Source organism: Sebastes fasciatus, chromosome 4, assembly GCF_043250625.1.
Source record: "Sebastes fasciatus isolate fSebFas1 chromosome 4, fSebFas1.pri, whole genome shotgun sequence".
In the NCBI taxonomy this organism is placed as follows: Eukaryota; Metazoa; Chordata; class Actinopteri; order Perciformes; family Sebastidae; genus Sebastes; species Sebastes fasciatus.
In genome coordinates this window covers 5,241,085-5,268,308 of record NC_133798.1, presented here as the reverse complement: position 1 = coordinate 5,268,308, position 27,224 = coordinate 5,241,085, and the positions used below count along the sequence as shown (strand labels likewise).

General features: G+C 43.4%; 1 protein-coding gene across 1 annotated transcript in view; it reads left to right on the top strand.

The window, feature by feature from the left end:
- Positions 1–27,224, top strand: part of lrp5 (low density lipoprotein receptor-related protein 5) — a 70,518-nt gene that overhangs the window by 29,761 nt on the left and 13,533 nt on the right. The window contains exons 8-19 of the mRNA XM_074631573.1: positions 602–690; positions 822–1,040; positions 1,649–1,737; positions 2,776–2,947; positions 19,129–19,345; positions 19,478–19,631; positions 20,889–21,024; positions 21,683–21,927; positions 22,845–23,029; positions 24,030–24,178; positions 24,596–24,773; positions 26,843–27,039. Of these exons, the coding sequence (XP_074487674.1) occupies positions 602–690; positions 822–1,040; positions 1,649–1,737; positions 2,776–2,947; positions 19,129–19,345; positions 19,478–19,631; positions 20,889–21,024; positions 21,683–21,927; positions 22,845–23,029; positions 24,030–24,178; positions 24,596–24,773; positions 26,843–27,039 (2,030 nt within the window). The remainder of the gene's footprint in view (positions 1–601; positions 691–821; positions 1,041–1,648; positions 1,738–2,775; positions 2,948–19,128; positions 19,346–19,477; positions 19,632–20,888; positions 21,025–21,682; positions 21,928–22,844; positions 23,030–24,029; positions 24,179–24,595; positions 24,774–26,842; positions 27,040–27,224) is intronic.

Genomic DNA, 27,224 nt, shown 5'->3' with positions numbered 1-27,224 from the left:
AAATTAGTTTGAAGGAGATGTTTTCACATTAATATAAAATAGATATTAGAGAGGGAATTATGACCTGTTTAACTTCATAACAACTAACCAAGATTTTTTTTAATCAAAGCAAATATTTAAATAATCATTATCATTTGAATTGTGTGTTTTTATGCAAATAACCACTATAGATGACAATAACAAAGTACAGTACTGTAACACTACCCTCCCTCCCCCCAAAATAGGGCTCCCCCAGAAGCTACAGTGTAATTGAACACTTAAATTTACCATGCATATAATGTTTTTTATGTAAAATATATCGAACATTGAATGACTCCCGATCTAAAATGTTATTCCTTCATTTAACGCTGAGATTTCAAAAGTGGCAGATCAAATTTCTGAGTGGCAGACAAATAAAAATACTTGTCTGCCGCAGTGGCAGGCAGTGAAAAAAGTTAATTTCAGACCCTGATCACCACTATGCAAGTGTTTATATGCAGTGAATCCATGAGATCTGTCTCAGAGCTAAATCCGCTCAGTCACAAACCCTCCTGTGAGCACTTTTTGACTGCATGAATTGACCCTTAACAGTTAACAAAGCGTGTATGTGTGGTTTGTTTAGGAGCAGAGCAGGTTTTGCTGCTGGCTCGACGGACTGACCTGAGGAGAATCTCGCTGGACCTGCCAGACTTCACTGACATAGTACTCCAGGTAAACACACACCCACACACACACACACACACACACACACACACACACACACACACACACACAAACACAAACCTATCAGTCGTGTCTCGTTGTGCTCTCATGTAATCATCATTGTTCCTCTGCTCATGCAGGTTGATGACATTCGCCACGCCATAGCTATAGACTATGACCCGGTTGAGGGTTACGTCTATTGGACAGATGATGAGGTTCGGGCCATCCGGCGATCCCACATCGATGGCAGCAATGCCGTGATGCTGGTTACCACGGAGATCAACCACCCAGATGGCATTGCTGTGGACTGGGTGGCCAGAAACCTGTACTGGACCGACACTGGCACTGACCGGATTGAGGTACATCTTTACATTAGGGTTCTATTTATTGTAGAGCGCTGTCTATGGAAAACAACTGTTTGGTTTACTTTGTTACATGACCTAATTTAAGGATTTTTTTGACCTGTAATGAATATTTATAATACTGACGGCATCCCTGCTCATGGTCTACTTCTTTATTGTTTGATAACAAGGGCTGAGTGATTTTGAAAAAAATATTTAATTGCAATTATTTTGACTGATATTGCAATTGCGATATGATTTGCGATATTAGAGAGAATGATACTTTTATACATCATTATTCTCATTTTCATTGAAAAACATTATAATGATTATGGTGTGATTTTTTTTGCAGAGATCTGTACCAAACAAAGATGTTTTCATAAGTCTGTATAATATTATGAGTAGGCCAGGACATCTCTGCAGCACGACAATATTTTATTGAAAATTGTATTTTGACATACATTTTGCCTTTAACAAATATTGCACCTCATATTGTCATTTCGATAACATTCCGATTAATTGTTCAACCCTCATCATAATAAAGCAAAAAAAAGACAAACAAGGTTGGATGATTATAAACAATGCAGGTATGTTGTATTTTAATATTATATCATGTGGTATTCCAGGTGACCAGACTGAATGGAACCTCTCGGAAAATTTTAATTTCTGAGAACCTGGATGAACCCAGAGCCATCGTCCTGGACCCCGTTAATGGGTAGGTGTCAGTGTGTGTGCATGTATCAAGCAAGGCAGTAGCTGGTTTACAATTAAAAACAAACACACAAGTTTTTGAGTCGAGTATTTTTAGACTCTATACATTTCATTTTGACCAAGTGTACTGACCAAAATAGAAACAAATCCTCTTACAAATTCTGACTACTTTCAGGCCAACCCCTCCCAAAAGCTATTGTGCACAAGACTTTGTTGCAGCAATTAGATGTTCATGTTGAGGAATAAAAGACAAACCAAACAAAATATTAAGAGTTCCAATATTTGGACAACCCAAACACTGGCTATTCATGTTTCCACGCTTTTGGGTCGGCCGCCGTAGTTCTCCTACACGCATGGAGCACGGGAGAAGTTTCAGTTGGTTGCAATCTGCAACCTCACCGCTAGATGCCACCAAATCCTGCACACTGCACCTTTAATTTACCGAATAAGATGTGAAAATATGCTGGTTCTACAAGTTTTCTTCCCCCCCAGTGAGGAAGAAACTTCCATGCATAGTAACGCACACACAGCTCGCTCTCTCGGGGTTGTCGGCGACAGAATCCAACAAAAACTGCCCGTGCTGACATGCATTACGGCAGAAAGATTCCGTTTCTCTTGGTATCTGAGGTCAATTTGAGCGAAGGCTCCACTCAGGTTCTGGAGGGGTCCCTGCCAGCCATATCTTCCATGCTGCTGCTGCAGACTCGAGGAGCCTCGGCGTCACTGTCGCGTCACTGGATGCAGGAAGAACATCAGATTTTGCAGCTTCGCCCCAGAGACACTGAGAACATCGGCAAGAACTGCAGGCGTTTTTCACAATATATCCCTAACTCAGATAGATAGAGATAAGGTTGAAAATTTGTGTATGAAAGTATGAAATTATTGACAGCTGTAGGTGGAAAGGCACATTTTCTAGTCGAGATTCTTCCAAAACTGAAATGGATATACTCCAGCTAACCTACATGGGAAATGTGTAATATGTAAGATTTGCCTGTGACTGGAAGTAAGCTGCATCTCATCTCATTGCCTCTGTCTCTTTCAGCTACATGTACTGGACCGACTGGGGCGAGCATCCCAAGATCGAGCGGGCCAACCTCGATGGAACGGAGCGGTTGGTTCTGCTCAACAGCTCTCTGGGATGGCCCAATGGACTGGCTATAGATTACGCAGCAGGAAAGCTCTACTGGGGAGATGCTAAAACTGACAAGATCGAGGTATGTTTAATAGCGGACACGCAGGGTTCCATTAGCTCCTTCTACAGCTGAAAGACAGGACAGGAAGGAAAAGGAGAAATCAGAGGTGGAATGAGGATAAATTAGATGTGTGTGCTTGCATGTGTGTTTTAATGGTGACCCAAGGGGACAATGTGGAGTTATGCAATAGCTGGACAGACTCACGCACCATTGTGTAAGATTGTTGTCATCTGGTCTGGTCTCTAATGGTCCAGTGTGGTCTGGCCTGTCTTGTTCTTTTCTGGTCTGACCTGTTTGTCTGACATTTTGTCCACTGACAGATGCACTGTACATACTGCAGAGTGTCAAATTGCTGAATATTGAACTTTTGTATGATTGTCTCCAGTCTGATGAGACAAAGGAAAGAAGGTGAGCCAATCCGATTAAAAAAAAAAATCTGATTTGGGTACTGTCGTCTGACATTTGACATCGTCTGACATTGCTTTAAGTCAGATTTATGATATTTTCCCCTTCAGGGATCTTTTGTCAGTCAAAAGAGTTGACCGTTGTCTTTAGGGGCTACAACAGAAAATAATAGAATATTCTTTTTAAAAACAACACTTGAGTCTTTTGACTGGCAAAAGATCCCTGAAGGGGAAAATATCTTATTCAAAAAGATCACTATTATTTGATTTGAATCAGATTTGAGCTGTTCAATACAAAGATTTGACAATTCAAACTGTCGCCTCAAAGCAAGAGAGTCGGAAGTTCAAACCCGGCTTGTGGCTCTTCTGTGTGGAGTTTGCTTGTTCTCCCCGTGTTAGCGTGGGTTTTCTCCAGGTTCTCGGGCTTCCTCCCACAGTCCAAAGACATGCAGGTTCATAGTTGACTCTAAATGTCCCATAGGTGTGAATGTGAGTGTGAATGGTTGTTTGTCTCTATGTGTCAGCCCTGTGATAGTCTGGACACCTTTCCAGGGTGTACCCCGCCTTCACCCAATGTCAGCTGGCATCAGCTCCAGCCCCCACGCCACCCTGAATAAGATAAGCGGTCACGGATATGAAGGAAAGACCACTTGTCAGCTTGACAACCAGCGCTAAAATAACACCCATAATATACGTACATATTTCACACTCATATCCTTCTACATTTTGTTTATGTGTTACTGTTGAGAAAGCAGTAACAGTCCCATTACAGACCCCAGTCTGACAAGCAGAGGACAACGAAGTGAGGCAGGGCTGGGGGGGGTGGTGCTTGTTCTCGTTGCCCTTCCCCCTCTCCCCAACACTTCTACAGCTCCTTTAGAGCAGGTGTTCTCCATTCTCCTTCACCCTGTCAATATCACACACTACACGTCTCCTTTTTAGACATCACAATATCTATACGTCCCTCTATTTTTCATTTTTTCCCACTTTCAGCTTGTTACTACTCTTTGATCAGTATTCTTCTTCTTTTTCTTTCAGTTTCTTTCTTATCTCCAATTTTGTCTGGTTGGCGTTGCCTTCGTTGTGATTTGGTGGTTGTTGTGGTTTCTGCAGAATTGGACAAGTTTACTAGTGTTAACATATTTTCATAGCAGCAGAGAGAAGAGGAGAGAACACCAGAACAAAATGGTGAATGCCTGAGCTTTCTGGCTGAATGCTTACCAATTGAAAAGGGGTGGCTGCTCTCTCTCTCTCTCTCTCTCTCTCTCTCTCTCTCTCTCTCTCTCTCTCTCTCTCTCTCTCTCTCTCTCTCTCTCTCTGTGTGTCAGGGTGAAAGGACCCACCTCAAAGGGCTTTTTTTCACGTTTCAGCCTTGTTTTTATCCTGTTGAAAAGAAATAGCTGCTGGGTGTGAAGACATTTCCATTGTATGTCTGCCTGCGTCTCTCTCTCTCTCTCTCTCTCTCTCTCTCTTGTGTGTGTGTAGTCTGATTTCATTTAGTGTTTCTATACATGTAGAAACTACTCTTATTTATGTACTTTCGTCCACTCTTATTATCAGTAGTAATAACACTGTGCTTACCAAATGAATTGTTGAGATGTGGGAACACGTTGACATTGTGCCGGGTGTTTAAGAAACATGAGCCGTCAGACGATCAGACAGTTAATGTGGTTCTAATTTCATTGGTCGTATACTGGCTGAATTAAAAATGGCTGACAAAACTCAGCAACACACATTCATACCGTGACAGATATTGCTGAAATGTCTTTGGTAATATGGTCAACTAGAATGGCACTCGGAGAGCGCAGACCTCCGACCTCCAACGCGTGACTTTAAAAACAGATCACAGCTCACGGCTGGCGGTACCGTGAGGTGGTCGACTTGTTATTAACACGGTGTGTTTCCGTGTAACGTGTCGGCGGATGCCTCTCTCATTCAGCCGCCTTGTTATGTCTGTATAACGTTACACTACGTTGTCTCTCATCCCGTCATCTACCGCTTTTTTCTTTCTCACCGCGGACGGCCAGCAGCTCCCGCACACACATCCACACACGTATCTCTCTGCTCTCAGAAGGAGCCGGGGTCACGCGTCATCAACGCATCATCATCTACACTGCGTATGTGTTACACCCTGTGGTCTTAATGTTCTGGCCGGAATCCTTAAAAATATTCCTGAATCCGGATCGCCACCAAAATCTAATGATTTGTTCATTGTGCCACACCCCACCCCTCCAAAAAATGTCATTCAAATCCATCAAGGACTTTTGGAGTAATCCTGCTAACGGACAAACAAACAAACAAACAAACCAACGCCGGTGAAAACCTAACCTCCTTCCTAGGCCTTTGGCCTTGGCGGAGGTAACAAGGCATCTTGTGTCATCTTTGCTTTGTATAGGAATCACTGCGATAGGGGTCAAACTTGTCATAGCGGTGTCAGGAAAAGACCTGTTAACCACGTATACCTCGGCTCTTCAGCGACCCAGGACTATATTGCACCTTGTCTAATTCATACATTTTTAAATGTAAACCTTTAACTCCCTGGTATTCCTCAAACAATTTGTTGTCAACAATATGGTGTCAAAAACGTTAAGCATTATTGTTCTTCAGTTTTTCTCTAAAAAGTTGATAGGGTCACCAGAGACTCGGGATATCTTAACAAGGGATTGTGATTTGTGTTTGGTAGGTGCCAGTCTATGACATGTTACAGCATCCTATGTAACACAGTACAGTATAAACAAGAAATGTAACACTTATTGTTGTTAATAATATGTTCTGAAAAATTTACAAGCAACTTAATTATAATATACTGTATAGCTTATTCTACATTAGATAAGGAGTGTTTGGAAAACACCTATGCATCCAGACAGTTTGACTTTTGTCTCACTTGAACCTGACTTTAGTCCGTCCCATCCGTAAATGTGTTCAAGATCATAGACGAAACAGAGTCAGGTGTAACAGCTAAAAGAATAAAACGTCACACAAACACCTGAAATGTTTGAAAGAAAATGACTATTGACGACACTGACGACTTTTTTTTAGCCGCAACGAATAATTGATTTATTGATTAGTTGATTGAAAGAAAATTAATCGGCTGCTATTTTATGATAATCATTTAAGCAAAGGTGCTTTTGATGGTTCTCAGGTGTGTGTGCAAATTGATACTATTCTTCTTTTTTTCTTTGCAATATCTTTAATTCCTATTATTTACTGTATTAGTGGCGTGTGTGTGTGAAGCGAGCCTGCCAAACAGCTGAAAACTGAACAGCGGCCATGCAGCATTTTTACCTTTTGAAAGAAAGAAGAGAACGAATGATAAATGAGTAAGCCAGACTGAAGACTTTCTCCAAGAACACTGGTGGAATGCTCTCTCTCTCTCTCTCTCTCTCTCTCTCTCTCTCTCTCTCTCTCTCTCTCTCTCTCTCTCTCTCTCTCTCTCTCTCTTTCTCGCCCTCTTTCTTTCTCACTCTGTGTTTTCAAGTCTTTTTTAAAGAAATCTGACTCCCCCTCTGCAACCTCCCACCCCTCCCCCTCCTTCTGTGGAAAAGAAAACCCTCTGAAGTTACCGCACCCCCCCCTTCCTCCTTCTAAAAAGGAGTGTGTGCGTGCGTGAATGTGTTTGAGAGTGTGAGCTGCTTTGACTGATGTGTTGCTTTCTCTGCACACACACACAAAACGGCTGCTTTGTTGTGATTATGCAGATTGACTGTGTGTAGCGCCATTCAGTCACACTGCTGAGCCATATGGTAACTGCTTGTGAGTGTGTGTGTGTGTGTGTGTGTGTGTGTGTGTGTGTGTGTGTGTGTGTATTAGGTGGAGAGCAGGGAGGTGTATATAGTGGAATTTCCCCTGCTTAAGGCCGTGCGCCTTGTTCCAATAGCTAGTCTCCTTGCCTGTGTCTTGTTTCTGTAACTGTCCAGCTAAACAGGCTATGTCTCTACAACACCAACTGAGACATACTAACCAGTTACATGTACTCAAGTACTGTATTTTGTGTAGTATAGTATAGTATAATTTTGAGGCGCTTCTGCTTTACTTGAGTATTTCCATTTTATGGTACTTTCTACTTTTACTTTAACACGATACAGAACCGCAGTTTAAATTCAGACAACACGATACAGAGCCGTAGTTTAAATTCAGACAACACGATACAGAGCCGTAGTGTAAATTCAGACAACACGATACAGAGCCGTAGTGTAAATTCAGACAACACGATACAGAGCCGTAGTGTAAATTCAGACAACACGATACAGAGCCTTAGTGTAAATTCAGACAACACGATACAGAGCCGTAGTGTAAATTCAGACAACACGATACAGAGCCGTAGTGTAAATTCAGACAACACGATACAGAGCCGTAGTGTAAATTCAGACAACACGATACAGAACCGCAGTTTAAATTCAGACAACACGATACAGAGCCGTAGTTTAAATTCAGACAACACGATACAGAGCCGTAGTGTAAATTCAGACAACACGATACAGAGCCGTAGTGTAAATTCAGACAACACGATACAGAGCCGTAGTTTAAATTCAGACAACACGATACAGAGCCGTAGTGTAAATTCAGACAACACGATACACGTGGGTCTGATGCACGTTCATCATGCCGAGGAAAGTTACTCTGGATTTGGCTATTGGTGAATTTTACAACTTTTAGGACCTAATGAGAAGTTGATGTACCTTAAAAAAAATATTTAAAATTTAGAGACATCTCTTTCACAATGTAAGTCTATAGGAAACAGTGACGGACCCAGAAGTTGTATTTACACGGTTTGGCCACTTTGTCACATTTGCTTCAAAGCCCGGCACTGTTCCTGTACCCAGTTGTCTTTACACATCCGTGGTTCAAAACAGACCTGGAACAGCTTCCTGTTTCCAGCCTGAGTGGGTTTACGTAAAACATTTAATTAAAAAAATAATAAAGTAAAAAAATCATGAAAATGTAGACAGAAATTAGTTTTTCTTGTAAAAGGAGGGATTTTAATTTACTGCTCAATAACAAACAGCTCAATCCACTAACAGACCACAAGCAAAAACAGAATACAAGGATGACAGTAGATCAGGAGGTTAGGGGTTAACATAACACTACCAAAACTATTTTGAAGTTAGACTGTGTTAACTATAAATATAATGTATACTGCATGACAGTATGAGCACATGACTAACTCCATGTGGTGTGCAGAACAACATTAGAACATATACTGTAAATAGGAGAAAGGCATGAGTGATAAATCCTCACTTAATCTACAAATGTAACATGTTGACACAACAAAGCTTGACTTTTCTCTTTCAGTGCGTTTCCTGAAACGACAGTGAAGATCAGGGGTTTGGTTAGCTGCTTGGCAAACGGTGCGTAGCTGAATGGATCAATTGGATCAGAGATTGAAATGAAGTTTTGTGTGGACGTCGGCCTCTGAGTGGCTCTGTGCTGCCGCGATGCTTTATGCCCTGTGAGGGCCGTGAAAGACGATTTGAGACGGCTTTGTGAGACGGTGGAGCTTCTCTTTACGCACGCTGGCATTGGTAATGATGGAACACATATCAGCTCCAACTCCCCGACAGGCAGCCAGCAAACTAAGTTGTCTTGTTCACTGGTTTGACCAACCACCTAGAGATGGTTGATGTACATGAAGCTCATACCTGAACCGGTTTTCAGAGACTTTTAATATTGTGTATCTGACAATGCTTAATCCTATTTTTCCAACATCATTTTCCTACATAATACAGTGCACATGTAATCTAAAGTGGGGCTATTAGCAGGTGTGCATCTCAGCTCCGTCTCACTGGCGTAACTGCGACACGAAGCGTTTATTTATGATTCAGGCAAACTGTTTAAGCTGTTAATATGTCACTTTATTAAGTTTTAATATGTTTTCATTCAAGAAAGTAACCGATTGAATTCCCACTATGATGTCAGTGTATCCAAAGAACGCCTGTTAGGGAATTTGCTGCAGCGCTTTCAGAGATGTGACGGAGCCGCTGGCAGAGTGTCACTTGAGCATACTTCAGTGTGAACAGTCTGCTCTGCTGGTAAACTCATACTTAACCATTCATTTAGTAGGCAGTATGCAGTACATACTGATTGAGTACGTAGTATGCAGTAGCTGAGTGCCGGCGATACATTCAGCAGTGTGATCACCTGCGGCCCCTACCGGCTACCCTGGTTAAGACTAGTGAGTGAGGAGTCAGCACTCGATCAATGGCAGTATCAAACAGGCAATAAAAGGTGTTTTGAGAAAGTGTGAGTCACTGCAACCATGAGATGTCCTTGAGCATGCTGCCATAAATGAGCACCCAAAATATTATGCAGTTTCTCCATGTCATATATTATCTTTTGATAACCTTACGGCTTGCTGTGCTTTATACTTTACATCTATTAGTAGTATTATGGTGTGCAATATGACACTTGATTGTATATACACCGTTCAGCCATAACATTATGACCACCTGCCTAATATTGAGTAGGTCCCCCTTTTGCCGCCAAAACAGCCCCGACCCGTCGAGGCATGGACTCCACTAGACCTCTGAAGGTCTGCTGTGGTATCTGGCACCAAGCCGTCAGTAGCAGATCCTTTAAGTCCTGTAGGCTGGGAGGTGGGGCCTCCGTGGATTGGACTTGTTTGTCCAGCACATCCCACAGATGCTCGATCGGATTGAGATCTGGAGAATTTGGAGGCCGAGTCAACACCTCCAACTCGTTGCCATCCACATGATGTAAAAGAAACCGTGATTCATCAGACCGGGCCACCTTCTTCCATTGCTCCGTCGTCCAGTTCTGATGCTCACATGCCCATTGTAGGTGCTTTTGGCGGTGGACACAGGTCAGCGTGGGCACCCTGACCGGTCTGCGACTAAGCAGCCCCATACGCAACAAACTGCGATGCACTTAGTGTTCTGACACCTTTCTATCGGAACCAGCATGAACTTTTTCAGCAATTTGAGCAACAGTAGCTATTTTATTGGATCGGACAACACGGGCCAGCCTTATCTCCCCACGTGCAGCAATGAGCCTCGGGTCTGACCCTGTCGCCGGTTCACCGGGAACATCCTACAAGAGCTGCAGTTCTGGAGATGCTCTGACCCAGTCGTCTAACCAGCACAATTTGGCTCTTGTCAAAGTCGCTCACATCCTTACGCTTGCCGATTTTTTCTGCTTCCAACACAAAGTTCAAAATGTTCCCTTGCTGCCTAATATATCCCCCCTACTGCCAGGTGCCATTGTAATGCGATAATCATTGTTATTCACTTTACCTCTCAGTGGTCTTAATTTTATGGCTGATCCGTGTACATACTACAGCACTGACATAGAAGGTATCCTGACAACACTCAAACAGGTTCGATGTTACTGCTAAGCAGTACAAAAACGGGCAGGCTGAAATTCAGTGACAAATCAGATCAAGTCCAGTCAAGACTGTTTATACTGTCCATTATTACAGGTAATCTCCGGGGAGGTTTACAGGGGTGTGTTGCTGGTGGGGTTTTCATCTTACATAACATGCAGTAGCATTAGTTAACATAATTACCACATAATTACATTGTATAACATTAAAAGCCTCACAGATACTGTATACTATTAATTGCAGGGTTTTGTATCGGAGTGCACTATATGATTCCAGTCTTACAGAAAGTGTCCACACCCTGAACATGACAAACTGTACCATATATAGAGCAGCATAGTATCAGATACACCACTCCATCAGAATCATGTCATATGCTGTCTTATATCAAATACCATAGTCGTTAACCTGCAAGTTCAGAGGTTTAGAGTGTTTCCTGATCATGACATGATGACTGATTGTGCTTCTGACACTGCTATAACATGTCTCCATAAATCCTGACTGAGCTTACCGTGTGTGTAGCTCTCAGGTTGGAGAAATAACAGAAACACCTGTTGTTGTTCAGAGTTTCCACAGTGTCCTGCCAGCTCTCTCTCCTCCCTGTTTCTTCCTTCCTGTTTCCCTCTGTCTGTCTCCCTGCTCTGTGCTCTCCTCCAGTCCTCCAGTCCTGTTACCACAAAGTGACAGTAGCTGCATGTATCATTTCCTCTGGGAGCTCAGCCTCTGGTCCACATCTGTGTGCGTGTGTGTGTGTGTTGCGGCTGATCTTGTGTCTCCTATTAGAATGGTAATATTGTGGTCTGATGTAAGCACTGTTGTGGTGAGCAAGCAATAGCAGCTACTAGTCCACAGCTGTGTGTGTTTATTTCTACAGTGTCCCATGTGGATGAGACACACAACAGAGGTCAAGCCAACTTATTTTCGATACAACTACAGCTACTTAAAATCCTAAAAACAGTCCTTAAATGTTATTACTGATAACAAAACTGTGTCTTTTCATGTCCTACCTATTCAATTTTGACACTGCAACCTTTACTATGTTTTGAGTACTATTTTTTCACTTTTATTTTCAGTTTTTATAAGTAGCACTGTTGTGCAAGTACAAGAAATTGATGTAAAGTCGCATTGCTCAATGGTCAAACAAGAATAAGTAGTTAAATCTATTGATGGAGACATTGGATCAGTTTATGAAGCGAAGTCATCTTAAGGCCCTGACACAAAAGGGGCCCTATTTAAGTTATCTGGTCTAAAGTGCATGGCACAAATGCATTTAGGGCGTTTCCAACTCCACTTTGGTTAGTTAAAGGGACTCTGTAAAAATCAGAAATTGCTTGTTAACAGCGACACCTGTGGCCGTTAAGTCAACGAAAGTCAGCGTCCTGTTGCTCGTGCTTGCTCGCTCTACATAGACATGAACGAGCATCGCTCAAAACAGTGAGGCGACACACGTCAGCTAAAACCACAATATCACTCTATATTTCACCTGCTTGGGAGTAATGTTAGCTGACCAGATGAAGGTCTCTCCATGAATCAATGCTGATCCTAGTGTTGGCTTTTCCTGCCTCAGCTTCCCGACCGCGGTCGGAGGGAACCGGGGAGACACCGGAGTTTTTGGTTAGAGACGATAACGTTTCTCTCTGCGGAGCCCCGTCACTTCACGAGACACGGGGAAGCTCTGTTGGTCTGGAGGAGCTGCAGCAGTTATTTCTGCACAAACGTCCTCTGAACATTCACTAGCTATTCTCAGAGCTAAACTAATTCTTCTGCAGTGTAGAGTGTTCGCGCATGCACGTGAGAGGTGGAGCGAGCTGAACGAGTGAGAACGAGCGCGGTGTGTGAGTGAAGGCAAGCAGGCAGGCAGATGAGCACAGCAGAGACTCTGGCCCTGGAGACCAAATCTATGGTCTCCACTGTGTCTTCTGACCACTGTTGGGAGGCTGAAGCAGGACGAGTTGACACTGTTTTGCAAGTTGGGCTAAATATTTAACTTTGCGGTTTTGGTGCTTCTGTGTAGTTTGTGTTGGAGTCTGAGTCTGAACAGCGTAGCCACACGCGAGCGTGCATGGGACACCGACCCGCAATAATTTATACATGTAAGAAGTTACAAACAGTAGCTTTTAAGCAGCGCATAATCTGCGCCCAAAGTAAGGCACAAGGGGCAAAGGGGTTGCATTTAGTCTCTTAATTAATCATAGGTGTGTTTTGGGCATAACAGGAATTAAACCAATCAGAGTGTCATCTCCCATTCCCTTTAAAAGCCAGGTGTGTCTGCACCTGGAGCGCTGCTATTTAAAATTGGAGAAGCGAGCGGTTCTCTGCTGAGGAAACGGATCTGCTTGTGTGCATAGTGAAAGTCAGGATGTTGTTCTGATTAATTGTGTAGTGTAACAGGGATCCAGTTTATGGCTTTAGGCTCAGGTTGATCGGGTTGACTTCAACTTGACTTTTGAGGAGCGTTTTTGCCTGCCTTGTGTCTTTGCCAATATGCATAATTGCATCTTGTTGTCTATAAGAGAACTTCCACTAACTGCTTACACATAAGGGGGAACATGTTTTACCTGTGCACCAGATGACACGGTGTTGAAAGAGCAACTTAAAATCACATTTTAACTTGCATTCTGATCTCTGATACGCCGCCCCCTGAAAGCACAGTGACTTCAGTATTACTACTACTGTAGTATTTCTACTGCTGCTACTCAGCAGTTGCGTGCTTGTAGTCTTTCCATACTGTTGACAGTTGACTTCTATTTTTATGTTGGGGGGTGGGGTGTGTGTATGGCAATGGGTGGATGTGAACGGGACATAGTCTTGTAATTCAGGGGTGGGGGAGTGTCTCAGTGTACGTCATAGATTTTTTTAACATATTTATTTGGGAGATCAAGTGGACAGAATTACTGTTTTTCTCTGGAAAAGGAAAATAACTTACGTTGCAAAGAACATTATATGCAGTAGAATGGGACCAGGATCACTACATAGTGTATTAAAGTCACTGTACATGTAATTTATTAACTCAATAAAGTGGATTTAATCTTAAGTTAGTGGTAGAGAAAACGATTAATTTGCAGCCACAGCCAAAAGCAACTGGAACTCAGTGGTGGCTGCTGTTATTATCAACCAGTTTTCTCCTTGGATGACTTGAGTGTATCATCTGTCACACATCGGTTACTCTCAGGTTTCACATTCCTTAGAAATTCCTCCATTAAGAAACACCCACACACATAAGTAAACACTCCCAGTGTGTCTTTACGTTCTCTGTTTGCTTATGAAGGAAACAGATCGCAGCACTGTGTGTTTATGGGTTATGTGTCATGAATGTGTGTGTTCTGACCACAGACCAGCACAATTTAGGATTAGGGTCAGGTAATTGATACGTTACCAGTTGAGCAGCTAAATATTTTTGATTCCTATTTTATTAATCAAAGTGTTGGTGAGCATCTGTGTGATTTGTTTTCATTTGCCTTGTTGATACAAGTTATTTCCACATTTGCATATTACCACATTTTAGTTAAAAATAACGCACAAGTTCTCTCAGTGTGAGTAGCTAGATGTAATACATCAGCGCTTATACTGTATCTAAGATAAGTCTCAAATTTACAGGCAGTGGCATCAAAGCTGTTACAGTGCAAACAGGAACTGCTAGTAGCTAATGTAGCATATTCACGACACAGATTTGCATACAAATAAAAGAGAGCTCTGGAAAAAGGCATCTTTGGGTTTGGGACTGTTGGTTGGATAAAACCTCAACTTGGGCTCTAAGAAATGTTTTAATTTTCAATCTTTTTTTTTTGTTGTTGCTATTTTCTCCCATTTTATAGACTTAACTAATCAACCAATCTAAAGAATAGTTGACAGATCAGTGGATAATAAACAGTCTTTAGTTCTGCTCTGTGATGTATGTGACATGATGTAGTTTATTACTACTGAAGTCAGGTGATCCTCCAGAATGAAAATAATAGTGAATGAGCTGAAACAGATTGCAGTTTTGCATATGGACACACATTAAGCAGTCAAAGGTTTCAGTGAATCCCGGGTCGGTGCGAGGCTTCAGGGTTCCGAGTGAAACACTGTGCAACCCTCCTGTTTTCCACAAGATTCCATTCATCCTGTGTGTTTCATTATGTTTATCAGAGGAGAGCGTATGTGAACTGTCCTGCGACGGTCTGACTTCTCCCTGCGTGTCTGATGAGACCTTTGTTACTTTTCTGTTTGCTCTCTTTCTGTCTTTTTGTCCTTTTTTCCCCCTCGTGTCCATCAAGAAATGAGACGTTCTCACACCCCAAAATGAAAAAAGACGGGAAAAAAAAAAAAAAAAATCACCCTCTCGGTGCATAATTCTTCCTGAAAAAGCCAGTGCAGAGAAAGAGCAAGCAAGAGAGGAGGAGAGGGCAGAGAAAGGGAGTCTCTCGGCCATCTTTTCACTGGGATGGCCATGTCTAATTGTGTCACAGTGATAAATGAATAGGTTTTTTGTGGAGGGGTCAGGAACCTCCCTTGGATCAGAGGCCCATCAAAGTGAATGGTTTATTTTTTTTCTGTTTGCTCACCCCCACCCTCTGAATGGATATTTAAATGAGTATTCATTAACAGATAGCTGGATACACTGCTTCTCATCACAGCAACAACACTGATTCTAATTCTGCCTTTTTTTTCCTCTAGATATTATCTCGGGGGTTCATAGCAACTAAAGAGTGCAGAGTTAATACTTGATGACAAAATGAAATCAAAATCTGCGGTATGTTTGGGCAAATGATTTATGAAGTCAGTGTGAAATCCATTGCCACTGGAGCGGTTCCAGCTCTCATCAGACTCGTCCTTCTTTACAGTCACTTCCTTTTGTCTTCTGTGGAAGCACATCAGAGTGTATTTTGGAGTTGTTTGGCTCTGGTTTGAAGGCTAAATGGTCTCTGTAGTAGTTTCCTCAAAGTGGAGAGTTTCAACCCCCAATCGACCATTTCTTGTGTGTGTGTGTGTGTGCGTGTGTGTGTGTGTGTGTTTGTGTGTGTGTGTGTGTGTCGACAGAGGAGTCAGTGTCTGTTGGTATCCATGCGTTACTGAAGATGTTCCGATACCATTTTTCCTTCCTGATACGATTCTGATTATAGAATTTGCGTATTGGCTGATACTGTGTACTGATCTAATACCAGTGTGGTATGTAGGCCGATAATTATTACCTCCGCTGTGCCAAGGGCCTTGAAGGAGGTTATGTTTTCACCGGCGTTGGTTTGTCTGTCTGTCTGTCTATCCTTCTGTTAGCAGGATTACTCCAAAAGTCCGCGATGGATTTGAATGAAATGTTTTGGAGGGGTGGGGTGTGGCACAATGAGCGATCCATTAGATTTTGGTGGCGATCCAGATTCATGAATTTTTTTAAGGATTCCGATCAGCCTGAGCATTAAGACCACAGGGTATAACACATGAGCAGTGTAACTGATGACGCGTTGATGACGCATGACCCCACCTTCTTCCTTCTGAGATCAGAGAGATACGCGTGTGGATGTGTGGCGAGACATCGAGGTGCGGGTGCTGGCCATCCGCGGCGAGTAAGAAATAAGCGGTAGATGACGGGATGAGAGACAACGTAGTGTAACGTTATACAGACATAACAAGGCTGCTGAATGAGAGAGGCATCCGCCGATACGTTACACGGAAACACAGCGAGTTAATAATAAGCCGACCACATCACAGTACCGCCAGCTCTGAGCTGTGATCTGTTTTTAAAGTCACGCACCTTGGCGGAGGTCTGCGCTCTCCGAGTGCCATTCTAGTTATTATTATTATATATATATTTATTTGATAGCTGTATATTACTAACCCTGTATGGATGCGATATGATTGTTATCATTGTTGTATGGCCTGGCTCAGGTTTGGTGGAGACTTACTGGGAAGGTGGCTGCATGACCGCAACACTATACACAGCACCATGGCTGCTAAGTTAATGCTCCCGGACAAGTAAACTGGGGACTCTGTTGTGCTCATACACTGCAGCTGGCGCACCGCTGCATGCGACGCACTAATCTTGTCGGTTAACAGCTAATAATCGGTTAAAGAGGGTCGGTTATCCGCTAAAAAAAAATAAAAAATTACCATCCCTATGCACCGCACTAAGCTATTTCCAAACATCCAGTTTTAATGCATCTGTTTGTCGTGTACATACAGTATAGTGTCACAAATTGTCCATCAGATTTTCCTCCATTTATGAAATCTCTGGCATGGCACGATGAAGAATTTCAGGCAGCGTGTGGCAAACACACACACACACACACACACACACACACACACACACACACACCCTTGCGCAGGCTGCAGATGACTGTAGTGTGTCTAAAATAAAAGCGTGTGTCTATTTCAGTCGACGCCAGTCCAGTAATAGCACAGGCGGTGAGGAGGAGGGCTGGACACAAGTTCTAATTGCAGCCTTGTCAATTGCAGCTCTCACTTTCTGCTCGTAGAAACATGCACACACACAACCTCACACACAGCGGGGGGTTTGTTGGCAGGGGTGCCTGTATCAGTTTTCAACGGCCTAGTAATAGATGCCTTGTGACTGGTATGCACACACACACAGACACACACACACACACACACACACACACACACAAACAAGTTGCGAGAAATTGTGTGTTTTGCATTTACGTGTGTATTGGTGTTGTGTGTAATCAGCATGGACATTTCTGGTGGACAGAATATTGTCTCTCCATCTGTTACTGACAATGGTAATGATTAATAATTGTATGTTTATGGAGCTCTGATTCAGAGCAGCTGTCATCCCGTCCTGGGAACCAACTCCTAACCTTATGAGGGCTTTAGGTTCCTCCGCGTGCTTCCACTGTATTTTACAAACAGCACATGACTATGTCATTGTTTTGTGCTGTTCGGTATGTGGGTGAAGCAAGTGGCTGCGGGACAGACAACAATATCTTTATTGTGTCTTAAATCTTAAAGGGAAGTCACAAGAACCGATACTTCAGTACCCACCAAGTCGATGGCAAAATTCTGAAAACGTGACGGTAATTGTTTTTCTACAGTAGCGCAGGTATCGTAGGTCCGGGGGGGGGGGGGGGGGGGGGTTGAAACTCACTGCCGATCAACTCACTAATTAACTGACTGATCATTTCAGCTGTAGTTGTCAGACTGTGTTTCCCCTAGGAACTTCTTTTGTGTTGTAACTCAGTTCTGTTCACAGCTGTTTTTGCGTGCGTTTTCTGTATCTGCAGAAATGTTTTTATGCCACGGATGTGTTGTCAAATTGGTGAATTTCTAAACTTGCTTGTTGTATTTTGCCCATTTGCAGTGTTTTTTTTTTAAAGTGGTTAAGTTGTTCTTTTCATTTTCTTACTGAGGCGGCCCTGAGAGCTCAATGCACTGCAAATTAAGAAAACACACGCAAATAGACAAAACACGAGCACACGAAGAAACATTTTAGCTTTTTAATTATTATTATAATGTTAGAGTAAGCCAAACAAAACTTACATTTTAGGTGATTTTCCAACACCACTGACCTGACGATGACCTCATAAACCATGGCAACAAGTGTGTCCCTGTGCATGTGCATCACTTTTTAGTGTATCCTGGAAACAGTTTCCATTGTGTTGTGAGCTTTTTACAGAGTGTTCCTCTGTTTGCTTTTTATGTTTTAATTTCTCTTCTTGCTGCACGTGTCCTATTGAGCTCTCTAAATGTTGGCGCCCTCTTGGTCCTCCGGACTTTCCATCCAGATGGAGACATTAACAACAAACTCAGTTTTCTTTCAAATAATCAAGTTCAGGTGGTCTTTGCTCTCAATTTTCATTCACATTTCACTGTACTGAAAAAGAGCAGGACCACGTCTTTCATTGTATGCTTCTTGTGATCTGGCGCCGATGAGCCCGTCAAGCTGAATTTTCAGCCGATCGTCACATTAAGCCTCTCATGGCAGAGAAAGAAATGTTTATGTTAAAATGGTGGAGTTCCCTTTCCTCAGCTGGTGTCTTCATTAATTTGTCCTTCTCTGTCGATGTTTTTGTACACATCTGGACACATAACTTCCTTTGGACATTCCAGTTATTTTTTCTTTTTGACTCATCAGTCAGTATCTCCCTCCATCCTGTTTCCTCCAGCTCTTCTCTTCCCTTTCCAACACTTTCCCAGCTTCTTTACCCACAACCCATGTATCATTACTCCCTGGATGGAAATGGACCCCTCCCATGTGAGGTCAAAGGTCAGGGATCAGCTCCAGAATAGCAACCACGGAGCTGGTAGATTTGGTGTATTGCTCCATAACATTTAAGTAAAGTTGTCATCAGAGGAAGTGTTTTACCTTTCCAGGTTTTTTTTTCTCCGTCAGTTAAAGCTTAACTATTATATTCTACCGTAGCTTTGACCATGACGGATGTAAGGCTGTAAGAAAAGAGTATTTAATGTGCACTCTAGCCTTGGAAAAACTCTAAAAGTTTCCCCGTCTCCTTTTTCTGTTCCTGTCTCAGGTGATCAACGTGGATGGCAGTAACAGACAGACTCTGCTGGAGGACAAGCTGCCTCATATCTTTGGTTTTACTCTGCTGGGTGATTACATTTACTGGACTGACTGGCAGAGACGCAGCATCGAGAGGGTCCACAAAGCCACGGCTGTACGAGAGATCATCATCGATCAGCTGCCGGATTTAATGGGGCTGAAGGCCACTAAAGTGACAGAGACGTACGGTAAGGAGGACAGATGGCTTCAGATGGTTTCACAGCAAACATGCTGAGCAAAACTAAGAAAATAAGAAAAAGATGTAAAACGCTGCTGTGAAATAAGTGTTAAGACTTTCCCCTCTTTCAATCTGTGTCCAGGTACAAATGGCTGTGCGGTGGACAACGGCGGATGCAGCCATCTGTGTTTCTGGTGTCGGCAGGCTGTCAACTGTGCCTGTCCCATGGGGATGGAGCTGCTCTCAGACCTGCAGACCTGTGTGGTGCCTGAGGCCTTCCTGCTCTTCACCAACCGGTACGCCTACCGGTCAACCTGCAGTAGAGCTAAAGACACCTGCTCATTGTTCTACTGTTCCTGTTACCTGCTACGAGTACATACTGTATGCATTCATGTTGTCCATATACATTTTTAAAAATATGACTATAAACAAATGATAAGAACGAGGACTCACAACACCTGAATGACATACAGTAGGTGAACTCCCATTTCCTGCTTCCTAGGTGAGACTCCTACCTCTTTGCAGGGCGGTAGTACTCCAGTCTCAAGACATTATTTCTGTTATCTCAAACTTTGATATCTCAGACACTAGACTTGGTCTACTGGGTATTTTGACTCCTAGTCTTGGTCTGTGCCAGTGGTTGTGACTATTAACAAACGTTTTTCCGTCTCTGTTTCTGTTGTTGGTCTCATTCATGTCTGACCAAAACCAATACGCTTCTATTTTAAGCAATTCAGCTATCTACACAGGCCACGTAACATCCATCCATCCATTATCTGTCACAGGGCTGACACATAGAGACAGACAGCCATTCACGCTTACATTCACAATTTAAGACTATTACTAAAAACAAGACATTTTAAGACTTTTTATGATCATACATTTTGAAAATCAAAAGTATTTTTTACATCACTTTCACACCTACGGGCAATTTAGGAGTCAACAATGAACCTAACCTGCATGTCTTTGGACTGTGGGAGGAAACCGGAGAACCCGCTAACACGGGGAGAACATGCAGACTCCACACAGAAGGGCCCCAAGCCGGGTTTGAACCTGCGACCCTCTTGCTGTGAGGCGACAGTGCTAACCACCGCACGGCCACCTTACGGCTTGCATTTTACTCTTAGTCAATTTTCTTATGTTTTATGCACGTACGAACTACAGTGATTGTATGTTGGGCCAATATACGGTTGACCTACACTCAATACTGTCCCCGAACACATCCTGTGTAGACACAGACGGCGGACTGAAGCTGCGTAGACATGTTAGTGTTACATTGTTTTATCATAGCGAACTCTCACCAACAGTAAGTCAATGAAGAATATTGAACGGGCCACTGTTTAGTTTTTGTTTCTTTAACTCTTTCATTGTCTCAGTCTTGACTTGGTTCATACCCGTTTCAACTCGATCTTAAAACTGCTCAAGTTTGGACTTCTCAGTCTCAGCTTAAGCGGTTTTGACTACAACCATGAACAGCATCAAATGTGTGTATGAACTGGTGTTGGTGAGGTCCTAACTTGCATTAAATGTGCAAAATACTATTTCTTCCTCAGGGACAACATCAGGAGTATCTCTTTGGGTACCAACAGCAACGACGTGGCCATTCCTCTGACGGGAGTTAAAGAGGCCTCCGCTCTCGACTTCGATGTCTCGGAAAGGAGAATATACTGGACAGACATACAGGCCAAGGTGGGCTGGGCTGTAGAGATGTACTGAATTTCAATGGCTGTCCTCTCTGCCTGGTTGCGGTGCCTCGATCAAACTGACACACATTCACACTGATAGCAGAACACAGCAGCCACTGCACACAGCAGAGGAGAGACAGAGGAACAGGGGAACTCACAGCGATGTTACAAACCCGTTCCCACAAAGCATCTAAAGGGGGACCTGTGCCCGTCGATGTATAGCCTATTGCTTGTGCCTTGGTCAGAAGCGGAGGGGCGTGACACACCTGAATGGGCTGCACGCCGTGTGCGCTGTTATTGGCTTGGGGTTACACCCCCACGTGGGGCCCAAAGGCTGTTGGCTGAAGCCCAGCCTCGTCCTGAGTAAAGCAGCATAAGAAGAAAAGAGAAAATCCAGGCAGAGGACTGCAGAGTCTCTGTAGAAAGAGACACCACCACACACTGCTAGTAGGGCATCAGTGATGATAGAGAAGGATTGTTTTAGTATCAGTCTATACATTGTTTTTTTTAAGGAAATCCTTGCATATTATACCTTTAAGTTAAACACAAACACTATTTTATTTATGAAATAGTATTTAAATGAGTAGTTGTATATGTGTGTTTCTATAAAAATGTATGGTTTACTTATTTAGGTAATTTCATGACCTTTCTCTTTCTCTCAGACCATCAGCAGAGCATATATGAATGGCAGCTCTGTGGAGCATGTCATAGAGTTTGGACTGGACTACCCAGAGGGCATGGCAGTCGACTGGATGGGTCGTAACATCTACTGGGCGGATACAGGCACTAACCGCATCGAGGTGGCCCGGCTGGACGGCCAGTACCGGCAAGTTCTGGTCTGTAAGGATCTGGACAACCCACGCTCACTGGACAACCCGCGGTCACTAGCGCTGGACCCAGCCAATGGGTGAGATTGGGTGAACTAAACCATTTCAAAAGCTGGTGGACATATTGGTCAAACTGTGCATGTGAAAGCAAGTGTATGAAGTACCGTGCAGTGTACGGCATGACAAAGCTGCGGCTTCAAACCGCTCAACATTTGATAAGAGCAGTTTGCGGAGCCGCCCTGTGGAAGTGAGTCACCGTCAGACACCTGTATTATGCTGGAGGTCTGTGTTTTTCAAGGGTGTGAGTTTGTGCCAATGACCTCATGTAGCATGTCTCTTCACTCTGTCTGAGGCAGTGAGAGTATAGCGATGTCATTGTGTTGGTATGTAGGTACAACAGCCAGCCGAGAAAGGGATGATGCTATTAAACCTGTATGTTAATCAGTGCTCATCCCCGGCCAAAACACCCACGAGACACTCTCATTGCCTCTGTGTGTGTGTGTGTGTGTGTTTGTGTGTGTGTGTGTGTGTGTGTGTGTGTGTGTGTGTGTGTGTGTGTGTGTTTGTGTTTGTGTGTGTGTGTGTGTGTGTGTGTGTGTGTGTGTGTTTGTGTTTGTGTGAGCGTTAAGTACCTGTGCCAGCGTGTCAAACTCCCCAGCACATGTCACTCACTTGGTGGTATTGTGATGATGTCATGGCGCAGAGCTGTTAACACGAGTGCCTGGAGGCATCTGATGTCATTTCATGATCACATACCCATGCTCACACATTAATAAAGACAAGTTTGTCTTCGTTCACAGAACTTAACAAAACAAATGTTACAAAGTGGAAACAGGTTCCCATTCTGGAACAGATGATCCAATTAAATAAATATTGGATCAGAAGACAAGGAAGGATTTTGGGGGAAGCCACTGTAACTCTTTCATAACTCTTTCACAAACAGAGATGGAGATCTTGCGCTTGTGTCCCAGACTGAAACGGTGTTTTGTCTCCGCAGCTACATGTACTGGACAGAGTGGGGTGGTCGGCCTCGTATAGCCAGAGCCTACATGGATGGCAGCACCATCTCAACACTGGTGGATAAAGTGGGCCGGGCCAACGGACTGACCATTGACTATGTCGACCATCGACTCTACTGGACTGACCTGGACACGTGCATGATTGAAAGCACCAACATGCAAGGTTTGGACACACGCACCAACCCTCTTATCAAGCAGGCAGTTACCATGCATGAGCAGTGTGGCACAATCAGCTATCCTCATATTCTTTGTCCATCAATAACAGGCATATGGTTAATTTCTTTGTAGATATAAAAATGTACAATTCAATAATAAACACACACAAAGTGGTGGGTACTGCTTGCCCTCGTAGGGTAATGTTGTTCTCACTGCACACGTTATGGCACACACACACACACACACATACTTAGCTGAATGGATGGATGGATGTACAGATGGATGTATGTGCAGGCATCTCTCGGCCTTGTAAGCGAACGTTGAGTTAAGATTATTTGGACAAAACAAGATTGTTAAATTGCAATATGTGATACATACAAAGTGGAAATCCATTCATCAAATAAATTATGTTATTGTCAATATTGGCAAGCCCCACTGAATGGTTTTGTTTTGAATATTTGATGCTGACTTTGTGGAATAATGTCCAGAGAATACCTGTCTATCTACCAGAGTATTCATAGACAGTAATCCTCAGGGACAGGGGGAAATAAAAACAAATGCTTTCTAACAATATTTCTTACTCCACCCATGAGTATCATTTACTGCCTCAGTCTCTTTATTCGTTTGTTTGTCTTTGCCAGACTAATCTCTAAAACTAATGGCTGGATTTGCGTGAGATTTGCTGTTCACATTCTCACACCGAAACAAATGGGAATTGATTCAGGAGGCGTTATGACCTTTCCTCTAGTGCCACCATCAGGCCAGCTGTCATTTGAGTGAATCCTGACTCCAAAGTTGTTGTGAATTTGCTTTGCACTACATATGCTGCTCGAAAATCATGACCCATCCCTTTGATGTACACACACACACACACACACACACACACACACACCTAATCTCCATCTACTTGTATACAAATCTATAATGATGGTGGAAGCTTTGCTTGATGCTTGGATGATGATGTGGTAGTTGACAACAAGATGAAGTTGTTGTCATGTCTTCTGCAGGCCTCCAGAGGGAGATCATAGTAGACGACCTCCCTCACCCCTTCGGTCTGACTCAGTATCGGGACTTTATCTACTGGACGGACTTTAACCTGCGCAGTATTGAACGGGCAGACAAACGCAGCGGACTCAACCGCACTGTGGTGCTCCAGGTATGGAACCAGTTTAATTATATATTATTATAATATTATTATTATTATTTTTATTTTTATTATTATTTTTGTATTTTATTATTTTTGTTTATAGCTTATTTTGTAAATTGTACATTTTATTCTTATTTTATTCGAAGGTTTTATCTATTCGTTATTATGCTGTTTGTCTTGCACCAACAAAGCCAAAGAAAATTCCTAGTGTATACCTCTTACACCTGGCAATAAACACCATTCTGATTCTGATTCTGATTCTGATTAATTATATTGATTACTGTTATTGTGCTCCTAATTTGTTTAGGAGACTTTCATTCAAATCTGGGGGAGACACTGAATACCTTGGAAGTTTATTTTATGTGTCACAATATATTCAATCCAGAGATACTGAACTTCACCGCTGTTCCATCACTGTGTCCTCAGGGCCAGCTGGAGCTGATGCTGGACATCCTGGTGTTCCATTCCTCCCGTCAGGAGGGCACCAACGAGTGCTCCCATAACAACGGCAACTGTGCCCATCTTTGCCTGGCCACGCCTGCTGGTGCCCAGTGCCGCTGTGCCTCCCACTACACTTTGAACCCTGATGGACGAAATTGTAGCTGTAAGTACAGAGCTGCTGGGATTCAGAGAGAAACACAATAGAAGGGAAGGGAATAGATGGCCACTGAGTTGAATCCCAGGACTGGCTGTAAAAACTAATGAGAAACATCCCTTCTGTAATATATATATAGAATGTAATGCAAGTATTCTGAAAGAAGACACAATACGGCGGGAAGGTCACAGCATTACTACGAACAAAGTGAGTTCTAAGAGATTGTAGGAAGTCCTTGAAATAGGCTACTTTATGTATGGAAACAGATTTAGGTCCTGGTCAGACAGAGCCCAAAGTTGGGCTTTGCTCGATGCAGCGAAAAGCCGTCGTGGTGCGGCACAAGCCGTTGGAAATAACAGGTTTCAGAGTGCAGTGGTGGCATTGTCGCGTTGTGTCTGAAAGGACCTTCAGTGAGTTCCCTGCGCTCATCCTCAGCTGGTTCTCTGACCACCCCCACCTCACACCTCAGCACCCGTGGGTGCTAGGGCGTTCAGCTGCACTGCTCCCAAGCTCTGGAACTCCCTCCCTCCACACATCCGGCAGTCTGACACTATCACAACATTCAAATCCCACCTCAAAACTCACCTGTTCAAACTGTCCTATTCACTAGTAGTAGTGTCCATCATTCTGTGTGTGTATTATATTATATATTTTATATGTATTATTAGAAGGAGAGAGAAATGGAGAGAACTAACAGAAAGAAATAATCAAGCAGGAGCAAAAATAAATAAAAACAGATGAATATTATTTGATGCCAGAGATTCACACGCCAAGTTAACACCAGAGGGGCATATAATTAATTTTTCTTTCCTGGGAGTTAAAGGTAAAATCAAAAGTTTAACATTAAAATGCTGTTGCAGTGTACTAATTATTTTGATATTTTCACTCTTCAACTCGAGGCGTTCAGGGCACTCTTGTAAAAACGCGAGGCACACAGAGCGGATAAACGCGAGGCGCTCAGCAATGCAAAAGCAGCGTGCAAAATGCTTCAATCTCATTGACAACAATTACAATTACAGGCTGCTAAAAGGCCTAAATCATTTCACCTCTCTGGAGATTTTTTTCCGGCTCCTTTAAAGGTTTAGGTATTAAAAACACTTCAAAGTTGAGTTGCAGAACATCAACAGTTAGATGTGTGGAAATTTGTGCATGTGTGTGAGTGATTGTTTATCTTGCACGGCAGCAGGATTCCCGAGATATCACGAGATCACACGAAAGTCCGTCTTGTTAGGCTTCAAATAATTTTGTCCAAACCACAGTGGTTCGGACCAATCAGCGTCCTGTGAGGAGCTACTGGCGGCTACGGGCGTGTTTCGGGTGTGTGTGTGACGGCACAGAGAGGCGACTGTTTGTTCTAAACAACAATGGCGTAGATGCTGCATCAGTTCTATCAGAACTGGAGAGTATTTCTTCATTGAAGGAAGAGCAAAGAACGGCACTGAAGGCTTTTCTCAATGGAAGAGGTTTTCGCTCTTCTCCCGACTGGCTTCGGCAAGAGTGTGATTGACAGATGGTTCATCCTCTCAAAGTAGTTTTTGAAAGTGCCTGCCCTTTTCCAAACAGTTTCCAATGAGGGCTTCTCAGATGGTTCTGTGTAATGAACCCATCTGGCGGGTCAGGTTAGGTGACTGTGTGTTGTTGATGGACTCGGCCCCTGCCTCTCTGCTGCCGAGCAGCTTTAGTTGGGAGTCAAGAACAAATGGAACAGAAATGACTGAAGTAAACGTTTAAAGGTTGCCTCTTGCTCAACAGCCAACACACAAACTATGTGAATGTCTGCGCGTGCACGCACACACACTTACACACAGACTGTGAAATCGAGCATACTTGTGTTGTTCCCAGACCTACCACACTTCCTCAGCTCTTGGGACCATCATGCTGAGCGGTTTCAGCTGCTCCGTTGGAATGATGTGTGTTTGTGTGTGTTTTTAGGCTTCGCATTCTGTGTTTTGACCCTGCGTGTTTATATTTCACAATATGCATCGAGCAAATTTCAGACCTCCCCGTGTGAGCGACGCTGTGTCCGCTCAGCTTGCTCACTCCTTCTCTCCATCCTCTCTCCGCCTCTCTGTCTGCAGCTCCCTCTAGTTTCCTGCTCTTCAGTCAGAAGGCGAGTATCAGCAGGATGGTGTTGGGAGAGCAGAGTCCCGACATCATCCTGCCCATCCACGTCCTGAGGAACGTCCGATCCGTCGGCTACGATCCGCTGGACCGGCTGGTCTACTGGCTGGACGGACGACAGAACATCCGCAGGGCCAGAGACGACGGAGCCATGGTATGAACCTCACCCTGACACACACACACTGACAGCATATGATACCTAAATGGATGCTAACATGTACATGTTTCTCCTTGAACTCAGTTGCTTGCTATCGTGGAAACACAAACTCAAACTAGCAGTAAATGAGTCCTACCCTTCAGTCATAATGGTGTTCTGCTGTAGGCCAGTAAATCCTCCTT